Source organism: Manacus vitellinus, unplaced genomic scaffold (genome assembly GCF_001715985.3).
Source record: "Manacus vitellinus isolate BGI_N305 unplaced genomic scaffold, ASM171598v3 scaffold_41_pilon, whole genome shotgun sequence".
NCBI classification, from domain to species: Eukaryota; Metazoa; Chordata; class Aves; order Passeriformes; family Pipridae; genus Manacus; species Manacus vitellinus.
In genome coordinates, this window is record NW_021940545.1 from 2,248,527 (window position 1) to 2,264,698 (window position 16,172).

Consider the following 16,172-nt stretch of genomic DNA (forward strand, 5'->3'; position numbering starts at 1 on the left):
CACCTGTGCACACCTGAATCCACATACATACACTGTGCACACCTGAATGCACACAAACCATGCAGGTGTGCACACCTGCATCCACACACCCCCTATGCACACCTGTGCACATCTGAATCCACACGCACACTGTGCATCTGTACACACCTGTGCACACCTGAATCCACAGACACTATGCAGGTGTGCACACCTGCATCCACACATACACACCCTGTGCACACCTGCATACACACACACACTGTGCACCTGTACACACCTGTGCACACCTGAATCCACAAACACACTGGGCACACCTGTGCACACCTGCATCCACACACACTATGCAAGTGTGCACTCCTGCATCCACACATACCCTGTTCACACCTGTGCACACTTGAATCCACACACACACTGTGCATGTGTGAACACCTGCATCCACATCCACACACTGTGCACCTGTACACACCTGTGCACACCTGAATCCGCACAAACACACCCCGTGCACACCTGAATCCACACCCACTATGCAGGTGTGCACACCTGCATCCACACACACCCCATGCACACCTGTGCACACCTGAATGCACACACACTATGCAGGTGTGCACACCTGCATCCACACACCCCCTGTGCACACCTGAATGCACACACAGTATGCAGGTGTGCACTCCTGCATCCACACACACACACTTTGAACCTCTGTGTACACATGTGTGTGTGTGTGTGTGTGTGTCCCCACTTGCACCACAGACCCCCTCCCACTCCTGCACCACCCACAGACACCTGGCTCCAGGCCCCACAAACACCAGCACCCCAACTTCATGCACACACCCATGCACACGCATGCCTGCTCGTGCACATACCTGCACACACACGTGTGCACACACCTCACACCTGTGCACACACACAAGCCTGCAGCCGCACACACACACCTTCACATGCACACACCTGCACATGCACACGCACTTGCACATACACACTTGCACACGTACACCCATCTGCAACTGCACACACTCCTGCACATGCACACACCTGCACACACACACTCCTGCACCTGCACATGGACACACACACAATCTGCACACACACACCCCCCTGCAACCTGCATACCCCACACACACTGTGCAGGTGTGCACACCTGCAATCCACATCCACACACCGTGCACCTCTACACACCCTTGCAGCGACCTGAATCCGCACAAACACAACCCTGTGGCAGCAGCTGACATCCGCACTGAATCCACCACACTACTATGTTGAACTCCCGCCCACACACACCTGCACCCCCCCCCGCACACACCCTGCACATGGCCCCACGATACACACACACACACACGCCTGTGCACAGACCCCCTACACTTGCACATGGACACACAGCACACACACACACAGAACCCTACCACCTGGGGCACCACGGACACAAACAACACACACCCAATAGCCACACCACCCCCCTACACCTGCACACACCCCCCCCTGTGCGCACACACACACATACACATGCACATGCACACACAGGAGCTTGAACACATGCACACACACAAACTGCCCTGCACGCACACACACACACACACACACACTCACACACACATTACACACGCACTGTGCACACTCACCCCCACCTACACATTTGCACATGGACACACACACACACACACAGAGCCCTACACCTGCACATGGACACAAACACACACACCTGTGCACACACACCCCCTACACGTGCACACACACCCCCTGTGCACACATACCTGCACATACACACACGTGCACATGCACACACAGAGCTGAACACGTGCACACACACACTGCCCTGCACGCACACCCCCACACACACCCCCACACACACCTGCACATGGATGCACACACACAGACACACACGTCTGCGTGCACACACATCCCCGAGTGCACACATTCTTGCACATACACACGTGCACACACACACACACACACAGCTGAACACATGCACACCCCTCTGCACACACACAGACAACCCCTGCACACACAACCCCTGCACACACAACCCTTGCACACACAACCCTTGCACGTACACACACATGCACACACACACCCAGAGCTGAACACACGCAGCCCCCCTGCGCATACATACACACACACACACACACAATCCCTGCACACACTCCTCCATACACCCACCCCCCCGCAAACACCCAAACCGTTGCACACACGCACACACCCTCACCCCTGCACACACACACACATCCCTGCACACACACATCCCTGCACACGCACACACATCCCTGCACACACACACACATCCCTGCACACACACACACATCCCTGCACACACACATCCCTGCACACGCACACACATCCCTGCACACACACATCCCTGCACACGCACACACATCCCTGCACACGCACACATCCCTGCACACACACATCCCTGCACACGCACACACATCCCTGCACACACATATCCTGGCACACGCACTACACACCTCTGCAACACACACATGTCCCCTGACACATCCACATCCTTGCACTACACACACACATCCCGCACAGCTCCACATACAGATCCCTGCACACGCACACACATCCCCTGCAACACCATCTGTCACAACAACACATCCCTGCACACACAACATCCTGCACACATCACACACATCCTGCACAACACACATCCCTGCAACACACGACACACATCCTGCCGCGCATATATAAGTCCCCTGCACACACAACATCCCTGCCACTCCCCCACACTCCGCCCAACAACACCCCCGCTGCCCCCCGCCGCCCCCGCACCGCACGCCCGCACCCCTCCTTCCCCACTCTCATATCCCCATCGAACGCTCAAAACCGCAGCGCATCCCTCCTCTCCCCGCCGCCCCCGCACCGGCGCCCCCGACCCCCCCCCCCAGCCCTCCCCCTCCTGTCTGCGCCAACACCCCCCATCCCTCCCTGAGCGTCCACGCCGCCCCGCCATCGCCCCCCGGAGCCCGCGCGCTCGCGGCCGCCAACGTCGCCCCCTAAACCCACCCCTCCGCAACGCCCGCGCCCTCCACACACCCTGGGGGTGCCCCGCCCGAGACCCCAAATCGCCCCCCCCGGCCCGCCGTGCCGAGCATCACCCGCAGGCCCTCACCTAAAGCCCTCCCCCTGCGGACCCCCCGGTACCCGCCCCAGCTCTCCGCACCTCACCTCGCATCCCGCATCTCCGCTCGGCGTGCCGGGGGGGGGGCGGTGGGGGTGTGCATCTCGGCGCTACGCGCTGGTGACGTCACCGGATGCCGGGTGTGGTCAAGGGAGCCGTGACGTCATCCTCACCCGGGTGGTCCAGCACTTTTTCCGATACCCGACACGTCTGTACCGCCCGCCTCCGCGGCCATCCAGGCGTTTATACACGCGGGGCTGCGCGGGTCGAGAGGGCGCCGAGGGAGAAATGTGGGGGGGGGGAATAATTGAAAACGAGGAAATGAAAATAGGAATTTATAAATAGGAAAAACAAAACAAAAGATGAGATAGAGGTGAAATCGCAGATGCAAAAATTGTTTCCCTTACAGAACAAAAATTTTAACGATTTATAGGCTAAAAACGAAAATAGAAATCTATTTATAAAATGAAAATAACCCCCCCTTTTTCCTCTCAAAAATTAAAATAATAATCACAAAAAAATGAGTCACTTTTCCTAATAAATTTTTTTTCAACTTTAATTTTTAAAATGTCTTAATTATGAACAATTTAAACAATTGTTTTAGGGGAATGTTGTCATGCATGCTGACTTTTTTTTGGTTTTTTTTCTTTTTTAAATCTGGACTTGCAGCCCAGTGGAACATTTGGGTTCAAAATCAGTTTCTCTGATCCCAGGTTTAGGATTAGTTTCCCTGATGCTGGGCTTAAGGGGTGGCCTTTCAGCAGAGGGATGCAGGGGGAGGATAGACACCACCACCTGTGCTCACTGGCTCTTTCTCCAGGCTGACTTTCCATGCAGCAGGACAGGAGAAGGGTTTCCCTGCTGGCACATGGCTTCAGGTTGCTCATATTAAGGAAAAAAACCTCTAAAGAAGCTGTGAAATGGTTGTTGTTAAGTTTAATGAGATTTTGCCAAGCTCTGGCTGGAGCATCCTGTGCTTTGGCACAGCACTGAAGAAATCCTGGAATCCCAGAATGGTTTGGGCTGGAAGGGACCTTAAAGCTCATCTTGTTCTTAGGGCTTGGAGTGACTTGGTCCAAGCACCGTCCAACTTGGCCTTGAAAACTTCCAGAGATGGAGCAGCCACAGCTCCTCTGGGCAACCTGTGCCAGGGCCTCCCCACCCTCACAGGGAAGGATTTCTTCCCAATATCCCATCTAACCCTGCCCTCTGCTATTGGGAAGATATTCCCTTTGTCCTGTGCCTCCAGACCCTTGCCCCACGCCCCGCTGGATCTCGGGGGCTGAAAGCTTGTGGGTCACAACGAGGGACCTGACCAAAAAAGGGCAGCGTGTGCCTGGGGGCTGCTCCAGCTGCCAGACCGTGGCAGCCAGACAAGACCTTTCGCTCCAGCTCCAGGATCATCGTGCTCCAGGCTCTCACCCCGATGCGAGGTTCCAATCAGCCTGGGAGAGCCGCACTTTGGGGTGAAATGCCGGCAGTTTGGGAGCACGGCTGTGGACGATCTTTGATGGGACAGTGACAGAGGACAGGGAGCGGCGTGGTGGAGCCTGCAGCCCGGCCCGGGGACGCGACCGAGGCAGGCGGGTCCGGGATGAGGAGGACACCCCCGGGGCAGGAGGGTCCGGGATGAGGAGGACACCCCTTGGGCAGGAGGGTCCGGGATAGAACACAACCCCGGGCGGAGGGTCCGGATGAAGGAGACACCTTTGGGCAGGAGGGTCCGGGATGAGGAGCCACCCCCGGGGCAGTAAGGTCCGGGATGATGGAGGACACCCCGGGGCAGGAGGGTCACGGATGAGGAGTACAACCCCGGGCAGGAGGGCGGGATGAGGAGCACACCCCCGGGCGCGGGCTCCCCATCTCATCGGAGCTCCACTGAGCTGCTCCGGCCCCCCTGGCAATCGGGGATCCGTGCCCGGGAAGCCTCGTCCATCAGCGCTGTGGGACACCCGCGTGTGCCCCCGGGCGCAGGGACCGCCGAGAGCCGGGAGCTGCAGGAGGAGAAAGAAGCGTCTGGGAAAGGCTCCCGGCAGCATCGAAAGCGAGATCCCCGGGCAGTGCGGGGCCCGCAGGGCGCTGTCGCTCCGCTTCTGTGTCCTGTGTCCTCCCATTTCCCTCCTCTTTCCATTCCCTTTCCCACAACGCTGTGTTTTCTCTCTTCTCCCCTCTATCTGCTTTTTCCATCTCTCTAGAACCAGCTCCCTGTCCCCGTCTCCCAGGTGCTTCCTCTCTCTGCCTGTAACTCTTTTCTCATTCTCCATCTCTCTCTGTCCAGCTCCCAGCTGCCATTTTTGCATTCCTCCCTGCCTGTCTCTGTAGCCCCTCGGTGTTTCTGCTTTGTCTCTCTCTGTCTGGCATCTTGTCATCGTTATCAAGGTCTTCTTTCTGACACCCTGTAGTGTGTCACGAGGGTATTTCTTTCTCCATCTTTCTTGATCCTGTACCCCGTCTCTCACTTTGAATTCCTCTCTCTCTGCCCCGTCACCCGTAGCCCTTGGCTGTGCAAAGAGAAGACCCTAAACCTGGTCAAGCTGTCTGTCAGCGCTTGACACGCGTGGCCTTGGAGCGGCGAAGATGGTTCCAAGGTGAGGTGGTGGTTGTCTCAAAGTCTCCTGCGGCACCTCAGCGAAGCGTTTCTCCCGGGCTTTGCAGGCCCTCTGTGGGCAGCTCTTGGAATTGGAGGGGCATTTGAGGTGAGCTGCGCGGTAGCGAGGAGGAGGTGGTGGGGGCTGGTGATTTCTCACAAGTGCAGCGGTAGTTTTCTCTCTCTGAATATCTTCAGGCTTGCTGCAGTGACCGACACTGGAATCGATGCAGAGCAGGTGAGTGGAAGGCTTTTGAGGTGCTCCTCAGGCAGGAGTTGTTGTGGAAGGGTTTGTGCCCACTGACGTGATGCTGACTGCTGGCACTGGGGTTATTTTCAGATGATGAAGAAGAACCTGACAACTGCAGGAATATCCCAGCTGCAGCTTCTGTCGAGGATGGATTCAGACCCGTGGCCCTCTGAAAGCTCCATCGAGGGATCAAGGACAGAAAACATGAAGGCAAAGTGGAGAAACTTGGAAATAAAGGGGAAAAACTTGGAAGAGAAAAAGCTGAAATAAAGGGAAACTGGGAAATAAAAAGTGGAAGGCCTTGGAAATAAACTGGAGAACTTGGAAATAAAAAGAGGAAACTGAGGAAAATAAAGGGGAAAAGATGGGAAAAAAAGCGTAAAACTTGGAAATAAAGGGGGAAATGTGTATTGGAGGGAGAACACTGGGAAATGAAGGGCAAAAATGGGAAACGGAGGGTGAAAACTATGCAATAATGGGCAAAACTTTATAGGGAAAATAAAGTGTAAAATCTTGGAAACAAAGTGGAAAAGTTTGCTAACAATGTCAAAAAATTTGGTATGAAGAGCAAACCCAGGAAAGCTGCCTCCTCACCTGAAGGGGCTGCTGGAAGGCACGAGGAGCCCTGACTTCCCTGGGGTCACAGCCCCTTTCCCAGTAGAAATGGGGGTGGAAACGCTGGAGGTTTCCCTCTCCTCAGGGCAATGATATCTTGCAAACATCAAACAGACGGGGGATGCGCTTAAGCTCAAGCCCAAATACTAAATAATCCCATTTCAGATTCTCATGGCATGTTCTATCACGGAAAAAAAAAAAAGAGTTTTATTTAAAATAAGAGATAAAAGAGCTCAGTCTCCTGTTTCAGCTCCTGGCTCTGGCAGCTTTTGCTGTGTCCAGCCTTGGGTGCCAGGGCGCTGCTGTGCCAGGGGGCTGCTGCTCCAGGGTGCTGGTGGTGATGGGATGACCTGGCAGCAGAGTGTGGGAGGGCGGTGGGCACCTGGGCCAGTGGCACCAGTGGCAGCAGCACCGACACTGGCTGGCCCTGGGGGCTCCCCAGGACACAGGAGGGTGGGCCAGGGAACGGCTGCTTCCCCTGTGAGACGATCCCCTGCGGCACCTGGATGGGGTGAAAAACAACCCAAAGGGTGAAAACACGTTTTTAACCCCCCAAACTGCATGAGTTCAGCAGGGATGAGGGAGGGACCCTCCTGTCCAGACACCAGTGGGCACAAGGAAGCACAAAGAGGGTGGGATTTGAGGATCTTCCAGGTTTTTCCAACCTTAAGGACTCCAGGATTCAAAAAGCTAGAGCTGCCCCCCTTAGGGTCTGAACCCCAGAAATGGGCCCATGTACCCCCAAAATGCAAACCAAGGGGAGCTTGAAGATTGAACTAAATCAAAGTTCCAGGACTGGGCTCTTTGTCCCTGTTCCTCTTCCCCCTTCCCAGGTGAAAGAACTAAAGGAAAAGAAACAGAACTAAAACAATAGAATGAAAAGAAATAGAATGAAAAGAAATAGAATGAAAAGAAATAGAATGAAAAGAAATAGAATGAAAAGAAATAGAATGAAAAGAAATAGAATGAAAAGAAATAGAATGAAGTGACATAGAGAAATTAAAATAAATGTAAGTTAAAAAAATGTAAATAGGACTAAAACAACTAAAGAATAAAGCTAAAAGTGGAGAGCTTCAAACCCCAGAACTACAGAAGCCTGTCTGGGAGGTGCAGTGAATGTGGAGGTAGGTGCTGGTCCCTGATCCCCGGGGCTGCACTTGCCTGCTGGAGGAACACGACCTGCTGGGCTGGCTGGGCCATCACCTGCTGTCCCCACGCCTGGCTGGGCCCCATGCCCAGTGTCCCCCCGGGGCCCTGGAGGCTGGAGAAGGGCCCGGGGTGCTGCGGGAAGGGCTGGATGTTTCCCTTCTGGCGGGGGTGGCTGGCGGGGGGCTGCAGCCCCCGGCCATCAGCGGGGCAGAGCTGCAGGGTGCTGCTCAGAGCCACCTGGGGCTGGAACCTGCCCAGGTCCTGCTTGGCCTCGGCCTCCAGCAGCTGCTCGGTGATGCCCGCTGCCCACAGGCACTGCTGGAGCAGGTCGCAGGGTGGCCCCACCACGGCGGCCCCGCTGCCCCACTGCCACGCCAGGCTGGCATCCTGTGGCACTGCCAGGCCCGTGCCGGCCGTGGGCTGGCTCAGCTCTGCGCTCAGGAGGCTGCCGGAGGATTCCCAGAGCTGGGAAATAGATGAAAAACACGCTGAGGACGTTGAAAAACAACGGGAGAGAAAGGAAAGGCTCCCCAAGGAGAAATTAAAAAAAGACCTACCCCAGCACCTTCAAAAAAGGAACTGGCTGCATCCTTTGTGCTGTCCAGGACGGCACCACTGTCAGTCTGGAATTACAAACATTGGATTTACTTTGTTTAGACACACAATGAAAAAAAGAATGGGGGACAAAAAGAGGGTGCAGTGGTGAGGGGCAGCCCCAGAAAGCACCGAGCTCTTCCCAGCAGTGGGGCAGTGGCTCTCCCTGTTCCCAGTTTTGTCTCAAAACACCACAAAATCCCAGATGGCTGCACAGCTTAAGTGGTGGCAGAAGCTCAAAACCAAAAAGATCCTGACCTTGGGAGAAGTTTGATGTAAAAAACCCTCATTTTTTTACGAAAAAAACAGGATGTTTGTGTTTTGGAGAGGTAGTTGAGTTGTCACCTTTCTGGATCCAGGCAAAAAGCGGTTCACGACCTGAGGATCACTGCAAAAATACAGGAAAAGGTTTAGGAGACAGCACCAGCACCTAACTAACAAATTATTGCTAGTAAATGTTATAACTAATGATGGACACCCATTTGTGGCTCAATAATGATGCTTTATGACCGAGAGGAGAATCCCTGCTGGGGATCCAAGGGGGATGGAATCCCCTTTCTCATCCCAAAACCATGGGACTTACCAAAACACATCTGACAGGCCCCAGCTGTTTTCATCATCTGTATCAACTGCAAAGAACAGAGAGAGAAGGTTGTGTTGGGAGAGCAGGGGGATGATGATGATGATGATGGTGGTGACCAGAGCAGAGGACACCTGAAGAGGAGGCTCTACTACTCCAAGGGGTGTCAAACCCCTAACAGGAACCTTGCAAAGTTCCAGGGGGGTTCCTGATCCACCCACCTGATGGATTTCACTCCCAGTTCTCCCAACCAGAGCTCAGGTTTCACCCTGAAACCCAAACCAGCAGGCTTTTGGCTCATTTTCACCTCACCACAGGGGCCTGCTGACCCTCGCTGGGACAATCCCAGTTCCTCAATGCCAGGAGCACCTGGAGCCAGATCCTGTCATGGCTTGGCAGGAACTCATCTTTAACACAACTTATTTATGCACTTTTATCCCTAAAATTCCACTGAGCAAAGTGGATTTGGAAGGAATTGAGGATTTTCTGACAATAACCCACGATCAGCCACAGGCTGCCTCCTCCCAAACCCCTGTGGATGAGCACATCTGGGAAACTCTGTGATTTTGGGGTTGGTTTTGGATGTTTTCCCTCATTTCCTCAGATCTGGGCAGGATCTGGAGGTGTGGCAGTACAAAACCACTAATAAAAATCAAGGGAAAAAATTACCTCCAGTCCGCTACCTCGATAAACTCTAAAGATAAAAATATCTTCAACTCTCAAAAACCAAAAATGATATATAGGAAGATTTTCCTCCTTGGCTTTCTCCAGTTGGGGGGGTGTATGTGGAGTAAGATGTTTTTCAGCTCCCTGGATGTCTGCAATAGTGCTTGAGGAGCGAATTAAAGCCGGTGATTACAGCAATGAGGGACAGCAGCCCCCACAAGAAGACCCTGAGGGGTGCTCTGTGGGGGTGCAGGAATCACCATCAGGCAGCACGAGGCCAAAATGCCCTTAAAATCAGACTCAAAGTATTCCCCATTATTTTTGGTGGTTCCAAAGCAGCGCAGTTCCCACTGATTAAGGAGCAGGAGTGACGGCCAGAGTCCGAAAATTATCTTTACAATAAGCCCCTAAAGGGGTTGGAATTTTCCCCGTAAATATGGATATTTGACATTCCTTAAATAAAAGTGCTCACTTGGACCTGGAGGGATCAGGGAGAATAAGATGCTCCACGGGCGGCACCTGGCCATGTCTGAGGGCAGAATTCCCTTGCTGGCACCAGGTTATTCCCAAGGGCCACGTCACTGGGGACTGGGTGTGACTGAGGGCCACCTGGAATTGTTGGCAACCAGTCTTGTGACCGAGGCCAACGTTCTTTGTTGGTGTTTGGGGGCCACCTTCTGTTGCCATGGGAGAGGAGCGGGAAGGGTTCTGTGAGCCCTGGCTGTGATGTCACGACAGTGTCGCTGATAAAATGTGTTCAAAGTCCATCAAAAGCTGAAGTACAAGAGACACGATGTACGTTCCCTGTTGCTGAGGCAGAACAAAACCAAAAGACACCAATAATACCCCATAGGGTGATGAAATGCTGCCCCAAACGGCCCCTTCTCACCCCTTTCTAACCCAAAGAATGGGTTTGGGTTGGTTTGAGTCAAAACAGTAACCCCCTGGTCCACCAGGGAGCATCCCTCATCCAGCAGCTTCCCTGTAGGGAGTCCAGTGTCCTTCCTCCTCTTCCAGGACCCAGGATTCACCAGCTTTTAATTCATTTTTACCCCTAAAATTGCACTTGATCCTTACAAATGAGTCTTCTTTTGGCTCTTAAAAGTGGGACTTTATACCCTGGATATTAGTTCTCTGCACCTTCAAAATGAGGCTTTGGACACGAAGAACTTGAGGCTTTGAGGAGTTTACACCCTAAAATGATGCTTTGGACCCCAACACGTTCTCCTGGGAGGTGGGTTTCAAAGTGTCCTGGTGTCCATGACTTCCAGCTGCCAGAGGGCTGGGCTGTGGTGGCCGCAGGGCCAACAACATGCGTGGCCCTGAGGGGAAAACATGCAGGACCTGTGACTGGTGATTGTGACCTCACCTGCCTCCTTGGCGTCCTGAGGAGTGGGCCAGCAAAAGCTAGTTGGACCTGAGCTGGCCACTGGGATAACTTGGCTCCTTCCATTGCTACTTGCATGCTTGCCTGTTTCCAAGCATTTTTCGTCCTTGGCAGCAGCTAGAAACACCAGCTTTTGACAGCTGGAGGTGCTTTGTGGGTCACATTTGGGTTTTTTTTAAATAATTTTGCTGAGCTACAATTACTTCCTTTCCCAAGAGATGATTGGAACTGATCTGATCTTTCTGGAAGAGGTCCTGACATCCTCTGTCATCCCAAGCTTTTCCCTCTGTACCTGAGGGGGCGATGGCCTCAAGAGGGAACAACTTCTTTGAGTGATGGTTTCCCCAGCAGGCTTGGACTTTGTGGATGCCCTCGGACAACGGACATGGCTGTGGTTCCATCCCCACTGAGAACCTGGAGTGAATTCTGAGGCGCTTCCTGAGAGCAGCCAGACTGATCCAGGCGTCGCTTGTTTTCATCATATTACAGTCAGGAAAAGGTAAAATCTGATAATCCAAGGCTCTAGAGGGACAGGAAGGTAGTTTGTGGCCCAGAAATCAGTTTGCTGGACTTTTAGCACACTAAGCAGGGGAACAGACTTTCCAGAACTGTTTTCCAGAACTGTTTCCCTACCAGCTGATGTCAACAGGGTGTTAGGCTCCCCCTGATGTTTTTGGGTTGGTGGTTAGAGCTGTTGGCCTTGGTGTCCTGTAGAGAACTCAGCATTTGAATATGTTTTTGAGCAACAATATTCACACACAGAATCACTGAATTAATTAGGTTAGAAAAGACCTCTGAGGTCATTGAGTCCAGCCTTTGACTGACACCACCTTGTCACCCAGACCATGGTACTGATGCCACATCCAGGCTTCTCTCAAACACCTCCAAGGATGGTGGCTCCACCACCTCCCTGGGCAGCCCATTCCAATATATAACCACTCCTTCTGTGAAGAAATTCCTTCTGATGTCCAACATGAACCTCCCTGGGACATCTTAAGGCTATGTCCTCTTGTCCTATTGGTGATTGCCTGGGAAAACAGGCCAACCCCCACCTGGCTACAACCTCCTTTCAGGTGGTTGTAGAGAGTGACAAGGTCACCCCTGAGCTTCCTTTTCTCCAGGGTAAACAACCCCAACTCCCTCAGCTGCTCCTCATAGGACTTACCCTCTAGACCCTTCCCTAGCTTCGTTGCCCTTCTCTGGAGACTCTCCAGTCCCTCAATGTCTTTCCTGATTGAGGGGCCCAGAACTGGACACAGCACTCGAGGTGCCAAGTACAGAGGGGCAATCACTTCCCTGGCCATGCTGGCCACACTGTTCCTCATACAGGTCAAGGTGCCATTGGCCTTCTTGGCCACCTGGGCACACACTGGCTCAGGTTTAGATGCTGTCGACCAGCACCCCCAGGTCCTTCTCCACTGAGCCCATTTCCAACCACTCTGCCCCTGGAGTGGTTGGAAACCCAGACTAGAGCACTGCATGGGGTTGTTTTGGCTGAAGTGTAGGACCTGGCACTTGGTCTTGTTGAACCTCATGCTGTTGGTCTCATCCCAGCCTGTCCAGATCCCTCTGCAGATCCTTCCTGTGAGCAGATCGACACTCACACCCAACCTGGTGTTGTCCATGAACTTACTGAGGGTATACTTGATACCCTCATCCAGATCATCAATAAAGATATTAAACAGGACTGGGCCCAACACTGATCCCTGAGGGACACCACCAATGACCAGATGCCTTCCAAATGTAGCCCCATTCCCCATGGCCTGGCCATCACCCAGGGCAGAGTGCACCTCTTACCTCTTGTCTCACCTCTTTTCAAATGTCGTTCCCCTGCAGTCATTGCCAAGGAAATGACTCCACCAGAACGGATCCTCTTTCCCCCAGAGGACATCTGCATGGACTGGCTGCACACGCGGAGACCTGGGCCGGGGCTCCGCAACCGGGGCAGCACCTGCTACGTCAACGTCATCCTGCAGTGCCTGACCTACACCCCCCCTCTGGCTAATTACCTGCTCTCTCGTCAGCACAGCCAGTCCTGTGAGTACCTTCAGGAGTGTCTCCTTGTAAATCCCAAGAATTCCCAGAACCTGGAATTGGATTTACGAGAAAGAGCAGCGGCTCTTCTTTGTCAGCTTGTGTTCCTTGAGGGCTCAAACTAAAAGCTGCTTGTCAAAGAATTACAGAATCAACTGGGTTGGAAAAGACCTCTGAGATCATCAAGTCCAACCCTTGATCCAACCCCGCTGTGGTTCCCAGCCCATGGCACTGATGCCACATCCAGTCTCAGCTTAAACACCTCCAGGGATGGGGACTCCACCCCTTCCCTGGGCAGCCCATTCCAATGGCTGAGCATTCTCTCTGGAAAAAATTTCTTCCTAATGTCCAACCTAAACCTCCCCTGGCACAGCTCAAGGCCCTCATGTCCTACTGCTGGTTCCTGGGAGAAGAGCCCGACCCCCCCCTGGCTCCCCCCTCCTGTCAGGGAGTTGCAGAGTCAGGAGGTCTCCCCTGAGCCTCCTCTTCTCCAGGCTGAGCCCCCCCAGCTCCCTCAGCCTCTCCTCACAGCACTTGTGCTCCAGACCCTTCCCCAGCCTCGTTGCTCTTCTCTGGACCTGCTCCAGCCCCTCCATGTCCTTCCTGAGCTGAGGGGCCAGAGCTGGACACAGCACTCCACCGGTGGCCTCACCAGTGCTGAGTCCAGGGCAAGAATCACTTCCCTGCTCCTGCTGCCACACTCCTCCTGATCCAGGCCAGGATCCATTGGCTTTCTTGGTCACCTGGGCACACTGCTGGCTCATTGTCCTATCAAGGTGCTTTCATGTTCAGAAAAGCACCTCTTTTGAGCCCTGGGTCTCTGTCCCACCTTGTTAAACCCTCTTCCCTTATTGCACTTCAGCCTCCCTCTGAAGAGCATTTTCTGTGCACTTAAACGTCCTGGGCTTCTCAGGACATTGGCACCCTGAGAGAAGAGGAGTAGAGAGTCCTTAGAACTTCAAGACCTCCATAAGGTTTTCCACCACTTGGGATTGTTTTGCTAACCCAAGAAACTTCCCTCCCTCCCCAGGTGATCAGGAAGACTTCTGCATGATGTGCATCATGGAAGACCACGTTCGGAAGATCATGTATTCCTTGGCCAACGCTGTCCTGCCTAGGGCTGTCCTCAAGAGCCTCAGATGTAAGCAACTTCAGGTGCTTTGACAGGCTTTGTCCCCTTCTTGCAGGGTGGAACTACTAACTTCTTTCTTAGTCATAGGAGAATTTAAGCCTGACGTAGCAGGAGATGCCTACGAGTTCTTCTGCTGTGCTCTCCATGCCATGCAGGATGCTTGTCTGCCTGGAAGCACAGTGTAAGCACAAGAAAATTCCCTTTTCTGTGTTCCTGAACCTGTTGAACTCCTTGAAGTGCTCCTATCAAGGAAAACTTAAACCCAGGGGTTTCAAATCTAAACTGCTGGGGGAGGTAACTCTGCCTTGCCATTTATTTCCAGCTTGGACGTCTCTTCTCAGACAACTACCCTCATCTACCAAATATTTGGGGGCTTTCTGAGATCCAGAGGTATGTTTCCACAACTATTGCTCTCCTTGGCCCTTTCTGTGCCCTTCTGTCTGCCTGTGACAAGCAGCTGGTCCTGTGACTGGTGCAGGAAGTCCCACAGGCAGAAACCATCACCACCAATTAACTTCACCCAGCATTTTGATTTTCCTTCCAGTCACGTGCTTGAGATGCCAAGCAGTTTCTGATTCCTACAAGGCCTTCCTGGAAGTCCTTTTGAAAATCAAAGTAAGAGGGTTTGCAATTATGCTTCGAGGGGTCTGGAGGTCCCTGTTGTAGCTTTCCAGAACCAAAGCATTTGTCTTAAAAACCTCTATTGCAAGTACAAGGGAGCTTGGTGGTGGGTGGGAAGGGGAATGAACAGTGTCCTCCTGCAGAGGCCGTGGCACTGCTCACCTATGGTGCTGGCTCTAAGCTGAACCAGCAGCGTTATGCCCTCTGCACCCTTGAGATACTCTCCTTCTCCCTCCTTTGCCCTCCCTCAGCACCTGTCTGGCTGCCAGGCTCAGGGGTTGGATCAGTTTTCACTGCTGGTGCCCTTGCACACCATCAGTAGCTGAACTGAGCAGTGGCACAGAGAGGGAGCTCTTGATGGCCCCAGGAACCCCTGGGACACAAAGGAAATGTTCAGCATCACACTTCCCTTTCTACCTCCTCCTGGACAGTGCTTGCAGACAGTGGGTCTGCTCAGCATCAACAGCCTGGGTCTTGGGTGAGGGCATTTCCTGCAGCTCAGCAGCTCCTTTCTCACTCACCCAGGCAGCCTCATCCCTCACCGCGATCCTGGAGAACTTTGTGAAACCCAAGCTGCTGAATGGGAAACAGTGCATGAGATGCAGCAAGTAAGATGATCTCTAACGATATTTTAACAGCAGATCCTGCAGGAGGGGTTGCATGTCATCAAGCAGAAACAGCTTCCCATAGAGGTTTAATGCACAATAATGAGACACAGCCTTTTTTAATATGGCCTTATAGCCTGGAATAGCCTTAAGGAAGTGCCAGGATGTGTGAAATGTTGTCTGGCCCTCCTGGGGTAAGATCAGGTGCATTTTGGCGCTTGGCTCTGTGCTTGGGTTCAAGGTACAGGAAGAAGATGATTGCCTCCAAGAAGATCACAATCCATCACGCGCCCCGGGTCCTCACGCTGTGCCTGGGAAGGGTTGATGTTCGGAGCAGCAGGAAAATCAGCGAGGTGTGTATGCAACCAGAGGGCAACTTCCTCTTCCTGGAGCAGGAGAATCCCCAAAGCAGTACCCTTTGTCACAAGCTGCTCCTGTTGGGCTTTCCGTGTTCCCTTCTGGGGAGAGGAGACTTCCTGTGGGAAGACCAGCCTGGACTCTGCTCTGGCAGAGCTGCTTTGGCAGGAGAACAGTTTCCTGCCACCCAAACCATTCCATGCTGGAGGCTATTTCAGCTAGCTCAGGGTCACTGCTGAGCTCTCTTGGTTTGTCTGTAGCTTGTGGAGTACCCTGAGTGCTTGGATCTTCAGCCATACATGTCTGAGGAAGCTGAAGAGCCCCTCCTTTACTCCTTGTACTCCGTCGTGGTGCACAGCGGTGAAACCTGCCTCGCCGGGCACTTCTTCTGCTACACAAAGGCAAGGAGCAACTTCCCTCCCGACAGGGAAAAATGTGTGCTGGGAAGACAAAGGTTCCCAGCAGTGCTACTGGCAGCCAAGGCTTTGGGGGAGTTTCTCC

General features: G+C 53.3%; 1 protein-coding gene across 1 annotated transcript; it reads left to right on the forward strand.

The window, feature by feature from the left end:
- Positions 1–12,224: 12,224 nt before the first annotated feature.
- LOC108640719 (ubiquitin carboxyl-terminal hydrolase 42-like) lies at positions 12,225–15,321 on the forward strand. The gene is made up of 7 exons (XM_018078562.1): positions 12,225–12,300; positions 12,759–12,959; positions 13,987–14,097; positions 14,170–14,269; positions 14,411–14,478; positions 14,633–14,703; positions 15,235–15,321. Exons 1-7 carry the CDS (start codon positions 12,225–12,227, stop codon positions 15,319–15,321), a joined length of 714 nt encoding a protein of 237 aa, XP_017934051.1.
- Positions 15,322–16,172: the final 851 nt, after the last annotated feature.

Bases quoted from the DNA above. Each gene is read 5' to 3' on its own strand.
- LOC108640719 (XM_018078562.1), top strand. From the start codon at position 12,225: ATGCTGGCCACACTGTTCCTCATACAGGTCAAGGTGCCATTGGCCTTC. The intron at 12,960-13,986 runs GTGAGTACCTTC...CTCCCTCCCCAG, and splicing joins TCGTCAGCACAGCCAGTCCT to GTGATCAGGAAGACTTCTGC. The intron at 14,270-14,410 runs GTAAGCACAAGA...ATTTATTTCCAG, and splicing joins TGTCTGCCTGGAAGCACAGT to CTTGGACGTCTCTTCTCAGA.